Genomic DNA, 18,504 nt, shown 5'->3' on the forward strand with positions numbered 1-18,504 from the left:
AAGAGATATGAATGCAAAGCAATCAGTATTTAGGACATTGACCATAGATTTCGAAAAAAAAATGCTGCATATTGAGCGAAAACTATGATATATTATAAGGCTGTCATTTAAAGCATAATGAAACTATTCCCTTTTCATTTTAATCGAATAAGAAGTAGTAAAGATTTTGAATTAGCTAGAAACTGATGAGATGTTTCACAAATCAGATTTAATCTCTATAATGCATAATTCACTCAATATCTCAATTTGATATTGCGAGATATTTTTGCTATCGGTTTCGCAATTTTGACACAATAGCAAGAGGGTTCTATAAGCATTATATCAACGTAGAATCTGAATATCATATCAGAAAATGTCGCAAATCTGACATTTACCCGACCAAATAGCAAAAATAATTGAATACTTTTCGCAAAAACTTTAAAAATCGATAAAAATATGAATATAGATATAAAGAGACTTTTTATATAATATTCATAAAGATTTTCCAAAAATATGATACCGCAAAATTAAAAAAGTGACGTCTTGAGTGGAGTCAAAGGTCGAAATTGCTAGCTAAATGTTTTTTTACCGAAATTGCGTATTGTACGTTTTTTTCGCAAAACGAAACCCTTAAATAAAGTAGGAAATGTCGATGAAACTTGAGATTATCTGCATGAAAACTTTGAATGCTTGGCAAATTCATGAAAACTTCTCAATATCTATAATGAGATGCCAAAATAACAATTTACCTTCATGCCATAAAGCTCTATCTCATTTCTGAACTTCATTCAATAAAAATGAGTTCTACATAGAACTATAAATAACACTTTATTTAAATCACATTAAGCGAAGCATATCTCCGAAATATTGATTTGTTTCTAATAATTGAGATTATATCATTTATCAAAATTTCATGAAATAAGTATAAAATAGAAACAATCTCATAAACAAATCAACATACATTTATATGAACATGGTGTTTAAAAACAAAATAAAAAAATATTGAAAATTCAGTAAGATTTTGAGTTTGATTTTGCATTAACTCTCACCGGAAGACTTACTGTAGCTTCAGGTGGTGGATTTGCTAATAGTGTCGATATTTGTGCTGATAAACTTTCTAATTCATCTAATGTATCATTTTTGAATTTTAATTTACGTTCTGCACGCTTATTAACTTCATCTAATATATCTCCTGCCATCTTTCCGTAATAAGTATCTTCGCCGTTATATTGTTTTGCATTATAACTTATTAATCGTAAATCATTAAAGAATTCGCGAATATCTTCATAAGAATTCTGATTTAATTTGTATTTAATTGTTTGGAAGTCCATTGGTTGCTTAATAATTTGAAAATAATCTGGACAATTGTTTATTTCTGGTTCGACTGGATATCGAAAGGGCTGGCAAATCTTCCATTTCCACAATTCATCAATAAAATGTCTGCACCATCTCTTATCATTATCATCCATTATGAAATAAAAATTGACAAAATTATCAATCATCAAAATAATCTCAGCAACCTGTGAAAAATCCAACAAACTTACTTGATAACGATGTTTTTCCAGATATAACGCTCATGTCTATTTAACTATTTTGGAAGTTCAAATTTGAACTTTAATGGTGACTCTTCTCCTATTTTCAGTCGGATTTTGTTCATCTACTAACAGTCTATGGACAAAGTTCTTTCCAGATGATAGTCCAGAACCAAATCCAATTCAATTTAAACAAAATCCGACAATTACTACTTCACTTGATAAATATTTCATCAATCGTTGTATATTCGAATCATTATCATCTACAGTCATTAATATTAATCAAGGATATAACTCAATTAAATTTTTAAATGCAAACACGCTTTACAAAAATAACTATATCTCTCAAAATTTAGCAGCTAATATACACTTAATAGCTGAAGGAGATTATATTGAATATCGAACAGTTTCTATAAATTGTGGCACTCAAAATAAAGGACAGCATTTAAATTTTGATTTTTTTCAAGGAAAATGGCAATATATTACGTGTAAAATCTCAGAAAGTGTATATCATAAACTTGGAAAAGAAGAATTTACAAAATATTCTGAAAATCAATGTGTTTTTCACATGAAAATAAAAGATTGTTCAATCAAAAATATAAATATGACAGATATTGTTGCTCATAAGGCTGCAGGATTTTATATTACTGTTATTTATACACCAATAATTACGAAATACTGCTTGTTCTGTTTAATTAAGTCAGATGCGATCATCCTTGGTTATGATTCAAGTTCTAATATTAGTTATTGTAATATTGTAAATAATACAGTTACTAATTGCGCTGAAGAAGTAATTTCATTTTTTTTCAACTCCAAGTATGACAATTAATATAGACAATTGTGCAATTTTCAATAACGGATGTAACGATAAAACATTTGAAGGATTTGGTGATAGAACACAATTAATAATTTCAAATAGTTTCATTGATCATTGCAACGTTCATGGTGGTATTTATCACCATGAGTCAAACATTACAGCTTCTTATTTTGAATATCAGCTATCTATCAAAGATGCTGAATTTCTTAATATAAATTTATCGCCAGAAATTAATGTATATTCAGTGAAATTGCTAAGAAAGAGATAATATATGTATATAGGTAATGTTAGTTTAACTTTGTGATGAATTTTTGGGTACTTCATAAGTTATACCCCCTGAAAAAATTGAATTGGAAATAACATCTTAGGTCGGACGATAAATATGAATAACACTTTGAATGCAATTGAATAATGATTTTGAAGCATTTATAGTTGATATAAATATACCTTTAATTGTCTAAACAACTGCGTAAAAATGAATAGTACCCAATTTATGTATCGAAAATTCATTTTCAATTTGAGTTTACTACGCAAGTAAGCCAATTATGAATTGTACGATAGTAATTTAATAAATTAAATTTGATTTGGCAGAATGAATCTTATTTTTAATTCAAAATTGTAGTTCTTTCAATTTTTTACCTCCTGAAAAAAAAAAAAAAAAGGTAGTGGGGCTTCCAGGCACTTCGTGCCCTCTAGCCCCGAAGATGTTTTGTATAAATGAAGTTTATATTCGGAGGACTCTTCTTCTTCCTCCATTGCTTCTGGGAAGAAGCCTTCTTCTGGGTCGAAAACATTATATAATGTGTCGCTTTTCACAAATTATATATGTTTTCATGGTTTGTCACTTTTCTGTCACTTTTCGGGTAAAAACATTTTTATTATTATATATAAATGAATTTTACAAAACCACCGTTACCGTTCTTTGGAAATAAGAGTAGATGTAAAGATATTATATTGAGAGAACTTAAGAAACTACCGAATGGTCTAACATTTGTAGATTTGTTCGGTGGAAGTTTCTATATATCCCATTTGTGCCATATAATATTCCCAGACTCAAAGATTATATGCAATGACTTCGACAACTATATGGACCGTCTCAAACATATTCCAGACACTAACAAAATATTGAAAGAGTTAAAAGAAAAGATACCTATAGGTAAGATGGAACGTATACCATTAGATAACAAAAAATTGTGAGAGAGGTTTTGAAAAAAGCAGAATATATAGACTGGAATAGTATATCTGCTAGACTATTATATAGTGGTGCTATAAGAGTTCATGACATTGAAACACTTATGTCAAAAGTTTTATATCTTAACTATACAAATGTTTTCAAAGAGGACATAGATAAATATATTGAGGGTATAGAGTTTGTGAGATGTCATTGGACAGATTTGTATGAAAAATATAAAGACAAGGAAAATGTTTTTCTTATAGTGGACCCGCCGTTCTATAACACATGGGATTTTCAATACCAAGTAGACTGGACTTTGAGAGACTCTTTAGAAACTTTAGACGTTATACATAACCATCCATGCTTTTACTTTACATCGATAAAAGTGGTTTGGAAACCGTTATGAGATGGTTAGAGGACATACATGACTATGAGTTTATATATGACAAGATAGAATATGAGAGAGGTCCTATAAACTGGAGAAAGTGTCATAACAAAGAAATTTTATTAGTAAGTAAATGTGGTTTGAAATCGGACTACTTGTTTTAGGTTTTTTCCATTGTGTCATTTATTTATTTGACGTGGCAGAAAAGTACAGAGAATATGAAGATGAACCAATGCCTGCAAATGTTCAGTATATGTACTCGTAAGAGATATTTTTATCTAATATTAAATGGACGCACAGAACTTAGCGAATGCACAGCAACCTGGACAACCAAACCCAGAGAATATTCCAAATGAAGTTAGAATACAAACTGCAATGGCAAACTATGGTCAAGTGCCAACAGATGTACAAATGCAAACTGCCATGTCAAATGACGCTGCGTTAGGTTTGCCACCATGGTATGCAAATATGAGATGGAAAGAGTTTTATACAAACCCTGAAGTGGGATATAAACAACTTTATGCAGATGACGCGAACACAGGAGTTGACCCAGAATATGTTTTCTACCAGAGGAGAAAACAGAATGTATGAGCTCCAGTTAAAGAATGCTATGGAACTCAACAGGAAACGTAAGAGACTAGGCGGACATTAGATTTTTACATATAGTAAAATGGGTTTCTTCAGTAAGATAGGAAACTTCTTTCGAAATGTTGGAAGAGGTATATGGAATGGAATAAAAACCGTAGGAAGAGGAATTTGGAACGGAGTCAAAAATATTGGTAAAAGAGTAGGTCAGTTTGTTGGTATTATACCTAAAGACCCTGAACCAGAAGAGCAAGCTCCTGTTATACAACAGCCTGAACCTGCACCACAGTCTAGTTGGCAACCAAATCCAACACCTCAACCGTATTAAAAAATTATATTTTTACCGTTCGATAGTAGTTGTATATGAAACTAAGTTCTAAGTAAAACGCATGGTATAATGGAATTATTCTTTTTCTTCCATCTGTAAAAACCATACTTGAAAGTCTGAAATACTTCCACTTGGTGGTTCGTATAACTTTGTAGGTTTTTCGTAAAAGTCATTTGCCAAGCATAAAAAAGAGTTTTGGGCGCCAGAAAATGAAGCATGAACAATAATAGCAGCTGGGTCGAAAACATCTTTAAATAAATATGGTTCATCTCTTGCATATCGACTGTAAATATTTGCTAAAGGAAGTTCGACTTTCTGATTTAACATTCTTTGCAAATAATACCATGACATTGCAGTGAATTCTGTATATATTTGTTCGTCTTTCTTTGGATTGTCTTCGTAGATTTGAAATGACACTTGTGAATTTTGTTTGTCATATACAATTCTCACATAAAGTGTGCTCTCGGTATTTGCATATTCATCAGCATATTTTGCATAACATGAATTTATTTTATCTTCTATATTTTTTAACGCAGTCTGTAGAGAAGATGAAAGGTCAACTTGTATTAGCTCAATTTCTTCCCACATTTTTCGTTTCCCTTCAGATATATAATCTATATGAAACCTTACAATAAATGGAAAACTTTTATCTTCTACAGACACAAACTTCATTCTACGAAAGCCAATAGCTTTTGTGACAGATGGGTCTCTTAACCATCTTAATGGGTAGTCAAAACGATAGCCTTCATGCTTTACGGTCTCTGTCTCAAACTTTTGACCGACATTAGTAAAAAGTTCATCTAATGGTTTAGTTGTAGCAACTCTTGAATTTTCTTTTTCTATTGGAAGCATATTTTATCTAGAATAAAAATGTCAAATGAAACAGCGTCTATGAGAGAAATACAACACAACCGACAACTCATTATACAAGCTCTAAATAAGAACACAACAAACTTTTCAAACTATTCTAAGATATCTGAGTCATTGAAAGAAGGAAACTTAAAACTGACATTAAACCCAATGACAGATGAGTTTCTGTTTCAAGACAATAAGAACCATACTGTCTGTATAAATCCAACAAAAGGAACTTTAAACGAGAAACCTATAAATGAACTTCTTTTGAAAGCAGATGTTGACAACAAAGCTGACAAAGAATATGTCATTGAAAAAGCAAAAGAACATGACAGAGCAGATGCAACATATGCAACGAAAGAACATACTCATCCTGAACTAGCAGACAAAACATATGTTGACAATAAAATGTCAAGTGAAGTGACAAGAGCTGAAAACGAATATTCTAAAAAGACTCATACACATTCTATATCTGAAATAACAGACTTAAACGTTAGCCTTGAAAATAAGGTAGATAAGGGACTTATGGCTAGTGCGTTAGAGAAGAAAGCAGATAAGGAATATGTTAACGAAAAAGATAAAGAAATTATAGAAAGGGTTGACTGGTACCATGAATGGACATCGAAGACTTTTAAAGTTAAAGCCGATACAGGATGGGTTTCAGGATGTTTAGACCTTAAAGCAGATAAAACTTATGTTAACGATGAGTTAGAGAAGAAAGCAAATAAGAACCATACACATACAAGTTTTACAACTGTTGCTATAGAAAGTATTGAAGGAACGGTTGAAGAAACTGGTGGGGATGTATTATATTGTAAACCTCCTAACTTTCCACAAGGTTTAACATCGGATGACGACATAACGACGATGAGAAACATTAGATGTAAAGATGTTTATGTCATGAAGGATGAACATAATATTAAATTCACTGCTCAAGATTTATATGACAAGAAAGCAGACAAAACAGAGCTTCAAACATTAAAGACAGAAATGCTTCAAACATTATATCCTATAGGCTCTATTTATACGTCAATGAACTCTACCAGACCAGAAACAGTTCTGGGTTTTGGAACTTGGACTCAAATAGTCGACAGGTTTTTGTATTGTGCAAACTCTTCAAAGGAAACAGGTGGAAGTAAAACGATTTCAGGTGAAAATTTACCTGCACACAGTCACTACATAGATTTAAGTACATCTCAAGCAGGTTGGCATAAGCATAAATTTTGGGATTGGTCAGCAATGAAAAAAGGTAAAGGATATGATGTTAAAGACAACGTTCAGTTTGCTATAAATTGTTTCTGGGGTAACACTCAGGGAGATGGAAACCATACACATCGCGTTTCGGATATACGCAAACAACGGGACAAAGTAAAGACTACATGCCACCTTACATGACAGTTTACGCATGGTATAGAAATGCTTAGTCGTCATTTTCAACTTCTTTAGCATATTCGTCAGGAGTTGTCTTATATTTGTTAGGAACTGTCTTTGAAAGTATACCACCTTGAACTTTGACAAGTTTGAAACGAGGTCTGACAATAGTAGTTTTATCTTCTGCTTGCAGTGTGTACATTTTGCCATGTTTGCCTAAAACTTCATAATATTCTCTTGTATACTTTCTTCTATTTTTACGAACACGAATGTGAGTACCTGTCGGGTTCCCATTGTTGTCATAGTCAATAGTATTTTCATATGGGTCGCGTTTAGGTATTTCTATTTTTACTTTGTCACCTTTCTGAAGTTTGAAGCCCGGCATTCTTTCTTGTTTGTCTCTTTTGACTAAATTATTAAATATATAGTCTTTCTCTAAGTCAGGGTTGTTTTTCATTTCTTCGGGGGAGTGGTTTCCCAAACCTTTTTGTTTACGGCTATTGTAAATATTTAAAACTTGTCTCATCTTTGCCATGGAGAAGTGTCTATATTTGTCGTCATATGACATTTCATTTGCTTCACCACCTTGTGGTTGGTTTAAGTCTCTTAACATTTTTATACAACCGTCAATGACACCAAGAGCAGAATGGTTTTGGTCGACAATGAAATATTGGTTTACATTTTTTGAACGCAGATAGTTTTTTACATCATCTGATTTGAAAGAACTTTCACAGTCAGATGTCAGTTTTGTTGGATGGTATTTGTCAACGAATATTGTCAAAGCTGCTAAGATATCTAAAATATTTTTGGACTGTAATGGTATGGCTTCACAGTATCTTGTGTTTTGACCGACAAATATTAGCCAGTATGGTGGTCCATCTTCTCTATACCTCGGAATGTTTTCCAAGATATCCATAAACCAAGCATTTGGTGTTGAACTAAAGATTTTTATCATGAGTGCTTTCTTTGTCGCTTTAGAAACATAGGGGTCCTTGTTTGGATTCGTCATTTTTTACCCATAAGAAATGGGTTTATTTGGCGCATTAGCAGGAGTTGCATCCAGATTTTTGCCCGCAGTGGGAACAATAGCCAGAGGTGTATTTGGAGTTGGAAGGAAGATTTTGAGTACATTAGGTATACTTAAAGAGAAAGCACAACCTATTATACAAACTGTACAGAAAGGTTGGGATGTAGCACGAGATGCAGCAAATCTTATTCCAAATCCTGAAACAAGAGGAAAAGTTCAAGGATGGATGGACAATGTAGGAAGACAAGCAGGAAACTATTATAACAAAGCAAATGACTACTATAACCAAGCAGGACACTATATGGACCAAGGTGAAAGATTCTTTAACAGAGGATATAACCATGCACAACAGTGGGTAAACAATAACCAACCGCAACCACCTCAAACTTGGGGAATGTAAAGTTTTTTACTGAGATGAAATGAACAATACAGCATTGAGACAAATGGGTTCAAGATGGATTTGTCGACTTCCAGCAGTTACACAACGTGTTTGTCAAGTTCTTCCTATACCTCAGGAAGTTTTAGACCGACTTAAAAAACAACAACAACCAGTTGAAAACAAACCAAACTAAAATTTTTTACTGAGATGAAATGACCGAAGAAGTTGAAACGGTAGATTTGACACCACAAACAAAAAGTTCAGAACCATTGTCAAAACCTGTCAAAGAACTTACAGATGAAGAGAAAAATTCAATAATAGAAAGTGCCAGGTCTGGAAATACAAACCCTAACTATAAAGTCACTTTTCATAGAAATGGAACGGCTAGTATCTCAAAAAAGAAACAGACTCTCACAAATAAAATATTGAAGTCTGAAGGAGCTTTCGAGACAACAGATGGAAAAGTTTACTTCACTGACCAACAGTTCATTATAGAACATCTCATTGACTTAGAGTCGAAATATTCTAAACTTTACAACAAACACAAAAAGTTGAAAGGAAAACAAAAACAAATGGCATATGATATTTATGAAGATGTTGACAACACAACTGTTCCTGCAGGTGAAGTAAAGTCAGAGGAACCGAAAAGTGACGAAAAACCGATAGAAGAAGAGAAACCAAAAACTGAAGATAAACCAAAACCAAAGTTTAGTTTGGAAACTAAACCAAGTCAACCTTCATTAGCTGGTATGGGTTGGCGTCAAAGACTTATGGCAGCAGGCGGTTATGTTAAGTAAAGAAAAAAACATTTTTTTATTTTTATAAAAATGCCCCCATATAGAATGGATAGAAAGTCTGCTAGAATAAAAGCAGAGTTGCAAAGATATGGTTGGAGAGTTTCGAAGAAGTTTAAATATAGAAAGGAAGACCCATAAAAGTCTATGACAAACTGGCTGGTCTTCGCTACGAAATGGATTTGGAAACAGCACGTGCAAATTATCCAAACAGACTAGAGAGGTTAGAAGAAGAACGTCTTATGGACATGCCTTTCGATGTTAGTGAACCTCAAGTTGAAGGACACGACGGCTTTGCCAGATTCTACTGGAAACATGACGAACAATTGCATCCTTTGAGAAGGAAAAAAGGAAAAGGTGAAGACGCACATGCTCCCATGGAAAGAACAAGATATGCATATGAGAAGTATCGTGAAGTTAGAAGTCAAATTACATCTGGTCGAACCTTTACAGTAAACTTTGACGAAGGAAAGAACAAAGAAGGCTTCATGGGTGTACTTGCTGCCATACAAGACGGAAATAAGAAAGGATACAATCTCAGATTGACCATAACAGATTTGGATGGTCACATTTACTATGCACATGGCAATGTCACAACAGCTGCAATGCTTCTTGACGCTTTCAAGACTACAAAGAGAGAACAAATGGTTGACTCCGACTCAGACATTTTGAATGCAATTGAAGGAATTGCAAGTGTCAAGTTCGAATGGTACCAACCTAACCCTCAAGCAGTCAGACAACATGCTGGATACTTTCCGTTCATAAATAAGTCTGACATTGACTTGACAAGGTATGGAATTTACAATTCAATTGAAACAATTGTCAATGAACCTTGCATTCTTACATGTCTCAGGAACTCTGGTCTTGTTACAGATGAGAAGATGAAGTATCTTGAGTCATGTGTGAAGACAAGGTACATTCTCAGAGGTCAATTGGCAAAAATTGCACCGTTGGCAAATGTCAATATCCGAGTCAACATACCTACAGCTAAAGGTTCTTCACATGACGACTATGTTGTTGAGTTCAATTTACCATGGTTGAAGATTGCAATTGTCCACAACCACTTCATGTTGAACGAAAGTCTTACAAACCCATTGTTCGGAAAAGGCAAGTGCAACATTGTCAGAGCTGTAAACATTCTTTTCGAGAAAGGTTTGTTGGAACCAATTCCAGATGACAAGCTGACAGAAACTTTTGTACCAAAAGACGAAACAAACTTTTCACTGTTAGCAAGACCAAAAGTTGTTCCAGACAAAGTTCTAGTACAAAAGAAGTACACAATTCCAAAGGAGTTGGATTGTTCGGATACCAACCTGAACCAGAAGAACTTCCAATGAGGTTGCAAGAACTTCAAGATGCTATAAACAAACTTCCATTGAGACATCCAATTGACGTCAAATTGTATTGGAGAGCATCTGAGTTAGGTCAGAAGGTTTTATATGAAACAGGTTGCTTCGACGATGTTTATGAGATAACAGGAGAAGTTTCTCAGAAGATAAGAGACTCACTTGAATTTCCACAAACTGGACCAATTGGTTGCGACAAGTTCGACTCAGATGAAAAGATATACTATGTCGACCTTAACGCTGCATACATGAGGTTTGTCCAATATATTCCGACTGGAATTCCAAACGAAGATGGTGAGTTCCCGGGAAGGAACTATACAGTTGGAAAAGTCATACAACAACTGTATGATATTAGGAAAGCTTCAAACCCCAAACTTGCAATGACACTCAAATTGCTTATGAATTCGACATGGGGATATTCCATTAAGAAACCTCAAGAGATGAAGAGTAAACATTATGAGAAGGTCGACAACTTTGTTGAAAGGTTTTCTCCTTTTGTTTTGAAGTACGAATTCACTCAAGGTCAAAGTGGCTTAGTAACCACATTAAAACCTATTGTCGAACATTGGTCTTACCCTCAGTTCGCAAAGGCAGTCCTTGACAACTACAACAAATTCTTCTCCGAAGTCAAATCGAAAGTGAAGGTTTACTATGAGAACATTGACGCACTCATGACGAACGAAGAAGGATACAACAAACTCATTGAAATGGGTGGTCGGTGAAAAGATGGGTCAATTCAAATTGGACAAAATTTTCACCGAAGTTCATGTCCTCTCCAAGCGTAAGTACTGGGGCATACTTGAAGACGGCACAGAAATAAAACATTGCATGAAATAAAAAATTTTTATTCGAATTTGAATTAAAATGTGGGAATTCTTGGGAACGGGAAAGGCTTATTTACTTGAGGAACAGGTAAAGGTGGTGGAGGTGGAGGTGGTGGCAACCAGTCCATTTTATATTCCTTCCTAGCTAATTTCCGTTTAATTTCATGGTCGCCCTCGGAGTCTTTGAATCGGACAGGTCGAGTTACACCATTCTTGGTCTCAAACTCATATATAACCTGTTTGTCTGTATTTTCGTCGACTATGGCACGAGACACGAACATTGACCAAACGGACAAAAAGTGTCATTTCGGATGGTCACGCAGCCAATCGCATTCGAGCACTTCGAAGAAGCCTTACGTTCCAAGGGAGAGGGTGTCTGGTGCAAGGCAGAGGTCATGAAACTCTACGAGCAGTACATCCTCAATGCCTGGGAGGACAAATCGTCCTTGGATTGGCAATTCTACCAACTCCTCTGGGACGACCTCCTACGCAACTGGGATAACGAAAGAGCCCAATTCAAAGGTCGGGAACTAATTTTGCAAATTACCCTTAATTTAACATACTTATCCAAATAAACACCTAAATTTACTTGGGGTTTCCCCCTAAAATAAAATTTTTTTACTCTTAGAACCACTCGAGGTTCTCCTTACGGTTGTTGAGCTTGTCACCGTCAATGTGTCTGACCTTCGTCTTCTTGCCTGGATTTGGAACCCATTGAATTGCGACAAGCTTGCCCATGGAGATTGAACCGCGATTCCGAAGGTTAAGGTTCAAGTGTCCCAAGTTGTTGAGGACTGGGGTAAGAACCTTGCCGGTCTCCCTTGTTGCGGATTTGGTATGGGTAGGGTTGGGAAATTTCGTAACCGTCATCGGCAACAAGGGTTGCCCAAACTTCCTCTTCTTCGTGTTCTCTTCTTCTCTTCTTCCTCTTCTTCTTCTCTTCTTCCTCTTCTTCCTCGACAATTCCTTCTTCAATTTGGTACTCACGAAGTACGGTGTTGCATGTTCTGTCCTTTCCGAGTACCTTCCAGATGGCGTCTATCTCTTCGAAGAAACGGTAGATGAGTCTGGCAAGGTCTCGGTTTTCTCTCTCGTAATTGCGCAAGGTTTCCGTGAAATCGTTCAGGCATTTCTCATTGGAAGCTTGGTTCATGAGGACATCGGCTTTGAGATTGGTCATCTCTGTCATAAGACTACTTTGGAGAGTCTTAATGGTGTTTGTCAGATGAGCTTTCAATTGGGCAATTTGAATTTGAACTGGGCGCTTGTCTGGCAACCTTGAAAGGACATCTGCTATTGTGTTCGGCTTCGGTGCTTGTTCGGACATCGAAAAAATGAAGTGGTTTGAGAATGGCGGTTTTACTTCAAAAAGCTTGTTATGACAGTTATGTCATACAACAAGTTTAAAATAATATCTTGTTCTTCTTCTGAACGTTTGTTGTCTCTTCCGATAAAAGTTTGGAACATGAGAACCAAAAAACGTTTTTTGAGATTGCGGAAGAGTTCAGGCAAACGTTCATATTCGGATATGTTGGGAGCAGTTCGAAACATCTGAGCTGACTTTCGGACAAAATTGGGACAATGTCAAAAATTCATCTTTGGTCGGACTGCTTGAAGGTAAGTCCCTTACATGTAAGTAGCTCTGGTAAAGTCTTCTCATTTCTGCTAACTTTTGGAGTATAGCTTCGTAGTTTAGAAGTTTTAATTTTAATTGTCTTATTCCACTCTTGACATCTAAACGGTAACTATCCATGAGGTCAAGAGTAGCTTTGGTAGCTTTAAGTGGAGCTATCTGTTCCTTGACCTCTGCAATTTTGGTTGCAATTGTGGTTTGAGCTCCTTCAAGTTCGCCGTCTATGTCGTTCTCAACGCCTTCAACCATGGCTTGAAACTCTTCATCGGTCCATTGAGATTGGTGTGGGACGAATTTAACTTGCTTCATTCAAAAAATAAAAAAAATGTTTTTACTCAAAACGTTAAGGTTGACTGAACTGGTTGGATGTCGCCTTCACAGGTTATGTAGAACGGCTGACCCGAGAAGTGAAGGAGAGACTGAATTGCCAATTTCATATGGGGTAGGGGGTTCTCCTTGTTTGGTATTTTTATCCAAGGACGTTTGTTTAGGAACTTAACAAGAGTTTCTCTTTTGGCGTCCTTTATGTCGTCGAAAGGAGTTTTTTCTGGTATTTGAATTGGAATTCCAGTCGAAGTCTCGAGATTCAAGGCAGCCCTTCCAGAAATAGCGGTGAACTTGACCTTGGGCTTCATTACCCTGCGCAAGTACTGCTTAACAACTTCATTTATCTCTATAAGGTAAATTGCCTCGTCAAATCCTTCTGGTATTCCGAGTCCTTCCATCCGACAGGAAAATATTTTCCCGACAACTTGAAAAAATTTTCCGGACAAAGGGAAAAAATTTTCCCGACGACAGGAAGAACTCTTCCAGTTGTCCGTCCGTAAACCATTCAAATTTTCGAAAATTGAGAACTTTTTGGTCGAACTTCAGAAAAAGTTTTTCCTTCCGACAGAAAAAGTTTTTTCTTCCGACAGAAAAAGTTTTTTCTTCCGACAGAAAAAGTTTTTTCTTCCGACAGAAAAATATTTTCCATCCCACAGGACACAAACGAATGTCCGACGTCCCACCAACCGAGTCCATTCCCAAACCAGAGGAACCTAAAGCACCAGCCCCTGCACCTCAGTTCCAGCAAGTACCTCCGATTTACTACCAATTTCCACCTCAAGGTTACTACCCACCACAAGGCTTCCCGAACTACCCTCCTCAGCCTATGCCTTACTTCCCCAACCCTTGGATGTTTATGCAAAACCCTGCCCCACAATTCCAATCTCAATCCAAGAGAGACCAAGAGTTCGAAGAAGGTCTGAACCGTTTACGCAAAGAGTATGCCACAGCCCCTATGGAAGACGACAGGCTTTCAGTCTCTTCCCTCAAATCGACCGATTCGACTCGTACCACAGATTCGGTTCGTGACCGTGAAGACTACCTCAAGCAGTCTGAGAGACTCTTCATCCTACAATCATTTACAGTTGGAGCTCTCAAGAACATGCGCAATTACGAAGGTCAGACACCAGCTGGAGACCGCAAAACAGACGTACTCGCAAGAGCCGTCCAACTGGTCAAGACAAAGACTGAGATAGTCGACTTCATTCTTGCAGCTTGCCCATACAAGTAAAAAAATAAACAATTACGAGTTAAACTTTTTATTCTTTCTTTTCTGAGTTGTTTAGAGCTGGTTTCTCTTGTAGGAACCTTTCGTACTCTTCCATGGTCATGTAATTGCGAATTTTGTACGCAATTCCAGGTTCGTTGTTTTTGAACCTTACGTATGTAACGCTTCCATCCTCCTCAGGGAAGTAAGCTGCTAACATCTGACCAAGTTTTCTCGGTGACTCGGAGCTCATTAAAAATGTCACTTTTTAAACGTTAAGTTTTTAGTCTTATTTTACCCTTTGTTTACCCTTTGTTTGTCAAGGTAGTATTGGAGTGCAATTTCTCCAAATTCTCTGTGTCGGAGTTCTTCAGCATTTTCCAAGGTGTACCTGGAGAACTCAAAGAAGTTGTCAAGAAGATACTGCCATGCTGCTCTTCTGAGTTCGTCGGTATTTTGGAAGTGTTGCACCTTCGAGTCTTCGGACATGAAAAAATGACACTTTTTCTATTAAACCGTTTTGGCATTTCTCATGAGTGAGTATAGTTCTGCCGAACCATTGGAAGAGAAGAAGTACCCTTGCTGGCAAAAGACAAAAATAGTTGCCTTAGTTGTCATTGCAATTGTACTCGTAATTGAATTCATTGTACTTCTCTTCACGTACATAAAACTCAGCAATGGTATTTGCTTTAAGAAGCTACCATCTTACTAAGACTAAACACTTAGATTTTTCAAGCTTGACTTTTTACAATTTGAATTTTGTTGCTGAATTCAGTAAAAATATAATTTAGGGTAGAAGGTTAGATCTAACCTCATTTCTACCCTCATTTCTACCCTCTTGAATTTTCATGAATTTTCCCGAAATAAAAAATAAAGTTATTTTTATTTTTTTTATTTTTTTATCCGGAATATAAAGACAGATATGTCAACAACCGAGAACACAACAACAGTTATAGTCCATGAAGCTATAAATGAAGAATACGAGTACATACAGTTTAACAAACAATTGCGTCTAATTCGTTCGGTCAAAGACGATATGTACCAAATGCAAAGTATTTTGACTGCATGTTTTGCTCCAGATACCAAACACGCAGACGATTGGTTCAAAAACCGAAGCACACAAGAACTTTTGAGTGAAATTTCTCTAGACCGAGAATTCTCGGCCTTGCATAAAACACATGAAAATCGTAAAAATTTGCCAATAAATTTAAGAGGATATTATGTACATAGACTTCTTGTAAATGCCGTAGCAATGTGGGCTTCACCTCGTTATGCTTGGTATATTTACAGACTTCTTGACGAACTTCACAGACAAGAACGTGAAGAGATGGAAAAGAAACTTCATGCAAAAGATGAAGTCATTGAAGCAAAAGACAAAAGCATTCAGAAAAGAATACCACGTTCGGTACCAAAAGGAAAGGAAAAGAACTATAAGTATATGATTTATACTGAAGAGATGGAAAATGAAGAAGATAAAGATATGGTTATGTTGCATTTAGTCAGAAGAAACAACAAAAGCTTTTACGACCTTGCTAAGATTTACAAATCTGACAGAAACTGGTTCTATCGTGAAAACTTACCGATTTCAATGACACCGAATGAAGATGTGAAACAAATAGTTCAAGATACGTTACCTCAAACACACTATGATATGAAAGGTTGTACAATTCTTACATTCAAAGAAGATTTGCCATTGTTAAAGGAAAAAATAACAGAGTATTTTGACAACTTCAAACAAGTAGAGTAAATGAACCATTTATTTTTCAAGCTTGACTTTTTACAATTTGAACTTTGTTCGCGTAGATATGAATTCTGAAAGAAGTATGAGGGTCTTGTATGACTTTGTACTTCTCCCATAGTTCATGTCTGTCAAACTTACCTGCCATGGACTCTTTCATAAGTTCCATGAAATCGTCTTCGGACAATCCGGGGAAAAGTACAATGTCAGTAAGTATTCTCTTTACATCCTTACTTAAACTCTTTGCTGTCTGTACACAAATGACAACTGAGATGTTAAAGTGTCTGAGCTTCTTAAGAATTCGACACATATCTTGTTCTCTATTCTTTAACAAAGGATGAGAAGCAAAGTCATCTAAGATAAGAAGACACCTATGAGGGTAAGTCTTCCAATCGTAAGATTGCAATTTCTTCGAAATGTATTCTATCTCTTTCTGTTTGTTTCTGAAGTGTTTCTTCTCTAATATTCTCTGCATTTCCTCATTTGGGTCTTTAAACTTAGAATTTATATACTCATTTATAGCATTATACTTCAAAACTCTTCTTTGGTACTTCTTTATCCAATCTAACAACTCAGTATCCTTTATACATACTAACTTAGACTTCTTTATAATATCTTTGAACGAATTGACGGTTTGGTCAAATTGACCAGAAGTACTACAAATAACAACTAACTCATAGAATGGGTTCTTCTCATCTAGTTCTTGTTGTTGTGCAGCCATTTTAAGATAAGTGAAAGTCTTACCCGACCCAGGTGGTGCAATTAGACCTGTTATACCATTCTGAGCAAATAAGAACTTGTCATGTATAGGCTTTATCTGAGCATTTTCTAACTTCCTCTTGTTCTTGTTTAAAACATTCTCAAATTTCTTGTCAATGTCAGCAAACTTTTTTTCTAACATATTTTTAGAAAAATTAAAATTTTTATCTTTTAGAAAATGTCTAGCGATTTCGCTATCTATATTCGAGACAAGCTTTTCGACAGCAAAACATCTGTCGACCATAAAATCTTACATAGTGTAAACAAGAAAGGTGAATTTGTTCTAAAGTTCTGTTTCTGGGAATATGACAAGAACCATAAAACATTAGCAGAGAAGTCTTAAAATTTGTCAATGACAGACTTGTTGACAGAGATGACGCCTCTTGGAGAGATGAAGTCCAACAAAACTTCTTAGAATGCAAAGAAGACACATGCGCTGTTCTTGAAGATGAAATAGAAAACAGAATAGATGAGCTATTAAAGGACAAAGAACTTTTACATAAATATGGTTGCGCCAAATTTGACATAACTCCACCAGAAGAAGAAGAAGAGAAAAGAGAAAGAAAGAAAAGAAAGAGAAAAAAGAAGAAGAGAAGAAAGAACCTGAACCAGTTCCAGAGAAAAAGAAATTTGACATGTAAAAATAAAATTTTATTTTTAGAACATTTCTGGGTCAATGTCAATGTTCTCTTCCTCTTTAGGAGCAAACACTGGCTTAGACTCTAAAATCTTTTTACCCAATTTACCTTGAACTTCAACTATCTTAGACTCATAATATTCATAGTCGTCTGCTTTCTTTGGTTCATAAGGTATAACAAGTTTGTATGCTTTGCCTTCTTTAAGGTTTGAGAACCTTCTGTCAAAATTTTCTTTGACTGCTAACAAACCTTCTATGTCTAAGTCTTCAAATTTCGCACCATTTTTAACAATAGCAAACTTAACTGGTTCGATGTTCCAAACTTTGCTGAATGAAGACTTTTCAAAATGGTAGAAGTAAACATTCAAATATGTGAATGGGCTACTTTCTTTAAGTCTGACATGTACTTATTTACTGAGATGAATTTTGCCATCTTTTCTATCGGATAAAAAAATATTTTTTTTAAATTTACTCAGAAAAATTTTTCTTTGTATATACACCATTCTGTACGTCTAAAAGACTTTTGACATTTGCCAAGAATGTTCGTTTAGACGCTGTCATATAACCATATTCTTGACAATATTGTTTATACGAATCGTACAATGACCTTTCATCTAAACACTCAAAGTCAGTTTCATCTATGAACAGTTCATATACACTCTTGTTTGCTTCTAACAATGTTTGTCTCTCTTCGGTATGTGGAATTTGTCTTGGATTGAACTTAGAAATATCTAATGTCATAAAATATGAGAACAAGTGGTTGTAAAAGTCAGATGTCAAAGTTTCTGCTAAGTCGTCAAAATATTCTGT

At 35.4% G+C, this 18,504-nt stretch overlaps 15 protein-coding genes and 5 pseudogenes across 20 annotated transcripts, besides 1 other annotated feature; 10 read left to right on the forward strand and 10 right to left on the reverse strand.

Moving 5' to 3' along the window:
* Positions 1-865: 865 nt before the first annotated feature.
* Positions 866-2,919, reverse strand: TVAGG3_0592360 (acetylation-dependent protein binding; the record flags this gene model as incomplete). Its single annotated transcript, XM_001314159.1, has 1 exon — positions 990-1,448. One exon carries the CDS (start codon positions 1,446-1,448, stop codon positions 990-992), a length of 459 nt encoding a protein of 152 aa, XP_001314171.1.
* Positions 2,920-2,973: 54 nt separating this feature from the next.
* Positions 2,974-18,504: part of a mobile genetic element that runs on past the window's edge.
* TVAGG3_0592380 (serine threonine-protein phosphatase family) lies at positions 4,558-4,800 on the forward strand (the record flags this gene model as incomplete). Its single annotated transcript, XM_051239537.1, has 1 exon — positions 4,558-4,800. One exon carries the CDS (start codon positions 4,558-4,560, stop codon positions 4,798-4,800), a length of 243 nt encoding a protein of 80 aa, XP_051097361.1.
* Positions 4,970-5,652, reverse strand: TVAGG3_0592390 (uncharacterized protein; the record flags this gene model as incomplete). The annotated part of the gene is made up of 1 exon (XM_051239538.1): positions 4,970-5,652. A coding segment is annotated over one exon (683 nt), but the record flags the coding sequence as incomplete, so codon positions are not given.
* Positions 5,671-6,746, forward strand: TVAGG3_0592400 (phage tail repeat-like family; the record flags this gene model as incomplete). Its single annotated transcript, XM_051239539.1, has 1 exon — positions 5,671-6,746. A coding segment is annotated over one exon (1,076 nt), but the record flags the coding sequence as incomplete, so codon positions are not given.
* TVAGG3_0592410 (uncharacterized protein) lies at positions 7,073-8,032 on the reverse strand (the record flags this gene model as incomplete). The annotated part of the gene is made up of 1 exon (XM_051239540.1): positions 7,073-8,032. One exon carries the CDS (start codon positions 8,030-8,032, stop codon positions 7,073-7,075), a length of 960 nt encoding a protein of 319 aa, XP_051097364.1.
* On the forward strand, positions 8,049-8,450 carry TVAGG3_0592420 (uncharacterized protein; the record flags this gene model as incomplete). Its single annotated transcript, XM_051239541.1, has 1 exon — positions 8,049-8,450. One exon carries the CDS (start codon positions 8,049-8,051, stop codon positions 8,448-8,450), a length of 402 nt encoding a protein of 133 aa, XP_051097365.1.
* On the forward strand, positions 8,470-8,622 carry TVAGG3_0592430 (uncharacterized protein; the record flags this gene model as incomplete). The annotated part of the gene is made up of 1 exon (XM_051239542.1): positions 8,470-8,622. One exon carries the CDS (start codon positions 8,470-8,472, stop codon positions 8,620-8,622), a length of 153 nt encoding a protein of 50 aa, XP_051097366.1.
* Positions 9,272-9,954, forward strand: TVAGG3_0592440 (annotated as a pseudogene). The gene has a single exon. A coding segment is annotated over exon 1 (683 nt).
* On the forward strand, positions 10,557-11,406 carry TVAGG3_0592450 (annotated as a pseudogene). The gene has a single exon. A coding segment is annotated over exon 1 (850 nt).
* Positions 11,429-11,674, reverse strand: TVAGG3_0592460 (uncharacterized protein; the record flags this gene model as incomplete). The annotated part of the gene is made up of 1 exon (XM_051239543.1): positions 11,429-11,674. One exon carries the CDS (start codon positions 11,672-11,674, stop codon positions 11,429-11,431), a length of 246 nt encoding a protein of 81 aa, XP_051097367.1.
* On the forward strand, positions 11,705-11,968 carry TVAGG3_0592470 (uncharacterized protein; the record flags this gene model as incomplete). Its single annotated transcript, XM_051239544.1, has 1 exon — positions 11,705-11,968. One exon carries the CDS (start codon positions 11,705-11,707, stop codon positions 11,966-11,968), a length of 264 nt encoding a protein of 87 aa, XP_051097368.1.
* Positions 12,018-12,720, reverse strand: TVAGG3_0592480 (annotated as a pseudogene). Its single transcript has one exon. A coding segment is annotated over exon 1 (703 nt).
* TVAGG3_0592490 (uncharacterized protein) lies at positions 13,182-13,335 on the reverse strand (the record flags this gene model as incomplete). The annotated part of the gene is made up of 1 exon (XM_051239545.1): positions 13,182-13,335. A coding segment is annotated over one exon (154 nt), but the record flags the coding sequence as incomplete, so codon positions are not given.
* Positions 13,362-13,751, reverse strand: TVAGG3_0592500 (uncharacterized protein; the record flags this gene model as incomplete). The annotated part of the gene is made up of 1 exon (XM_051239546.1): positions 13,362-13,751. The coding sequence occupies one exon, from the start codon at positions 13,749-13,751 to the stop codon at positions 13,362-13,364; it is 390 nt and encodes a 129-aa protein (XP_051097370.1).
* On the forward strand, positions 14,021-14,584 carry TVAGG3_0592510 (uncharacterized protein; the record flags this gene model as incomplete). The annotated part of the gene is made up of 1 exon (XM_051239547.1): positions 14,021-14,584. One exon carries the CDS (start codon positions 14,021-14,023, stop codon positions 14,582-14,584), a length of 564 nt encoding a protein of 187 aa, XP_051097371.1.
* Positions 14,613-14,813, reverse strand: TVAGG3_0592520 (uncharacterized protein; the record flags this gene model as incomplete). The annotated part of the gene is made up of 1 exon (XM_051239548.1): positions 14,613-14,813. The coding sequence occupies one exon, from the start codon at positions 14,811-14,813 to the stop codon at positions 14,613-14,615; it is 201 nt and encodes a 66-aa protein (XP_051097372.1).
* Positions 15,483-16,303, forward strand: TVAGG3_0592530 (KilA, N-terminal/APSES-type HTH, DNA-binding family; the record flags this gene model as incomplete). The annotated part of the gene is made up of 1 exon (XM_051239549.1): positions 15,483-16,303. A coding segment is annotated over one exon (821 nt), but the record flags the coding sequence as incomplete, so codon positions are not given.
* On the reverse strand, positions 16,324-16,773 carry TVAGG3_0592540 (protein of unknown function, DUF4106 family; the record flags this gene model as incomplete). Its single annotated transcript, XM_051239550.1, has 1 exon — positions 16,324-16,773. The coding sequence occupies one exon, from the start codon at positions 16,771-16,773 to the stop codon at positions 16,324-16,326; it is 450 nt and encodes a 149-aa protein (XP_051097374.1).
* TVAGG3_0592550 lies at positions 17,236-17,698 on the forward strand (annotated as a pseudogene). The gene has a single exon. A coding segment is annotated over exon 1 (463 nt).
* TVAGG3_0592560 lies at positions 17,715-18,127 on the reverse strand (annotated as a pseudogene). The gene has a single exon. A coding segment is annotated over exon 1 (413 nt).

Source organism: Trichomonas vaginalis, chromosome II (assembly GCF_026262505.1).
Source record: "Trichomonas vaginalis G3 chromosome II, whole genome shotgun sequence".
NCBI lineage: Eukaryota > Parabasalia > Trichomonadida > Trichomonadidae > Trichomonas > Trichomonas vaginalis.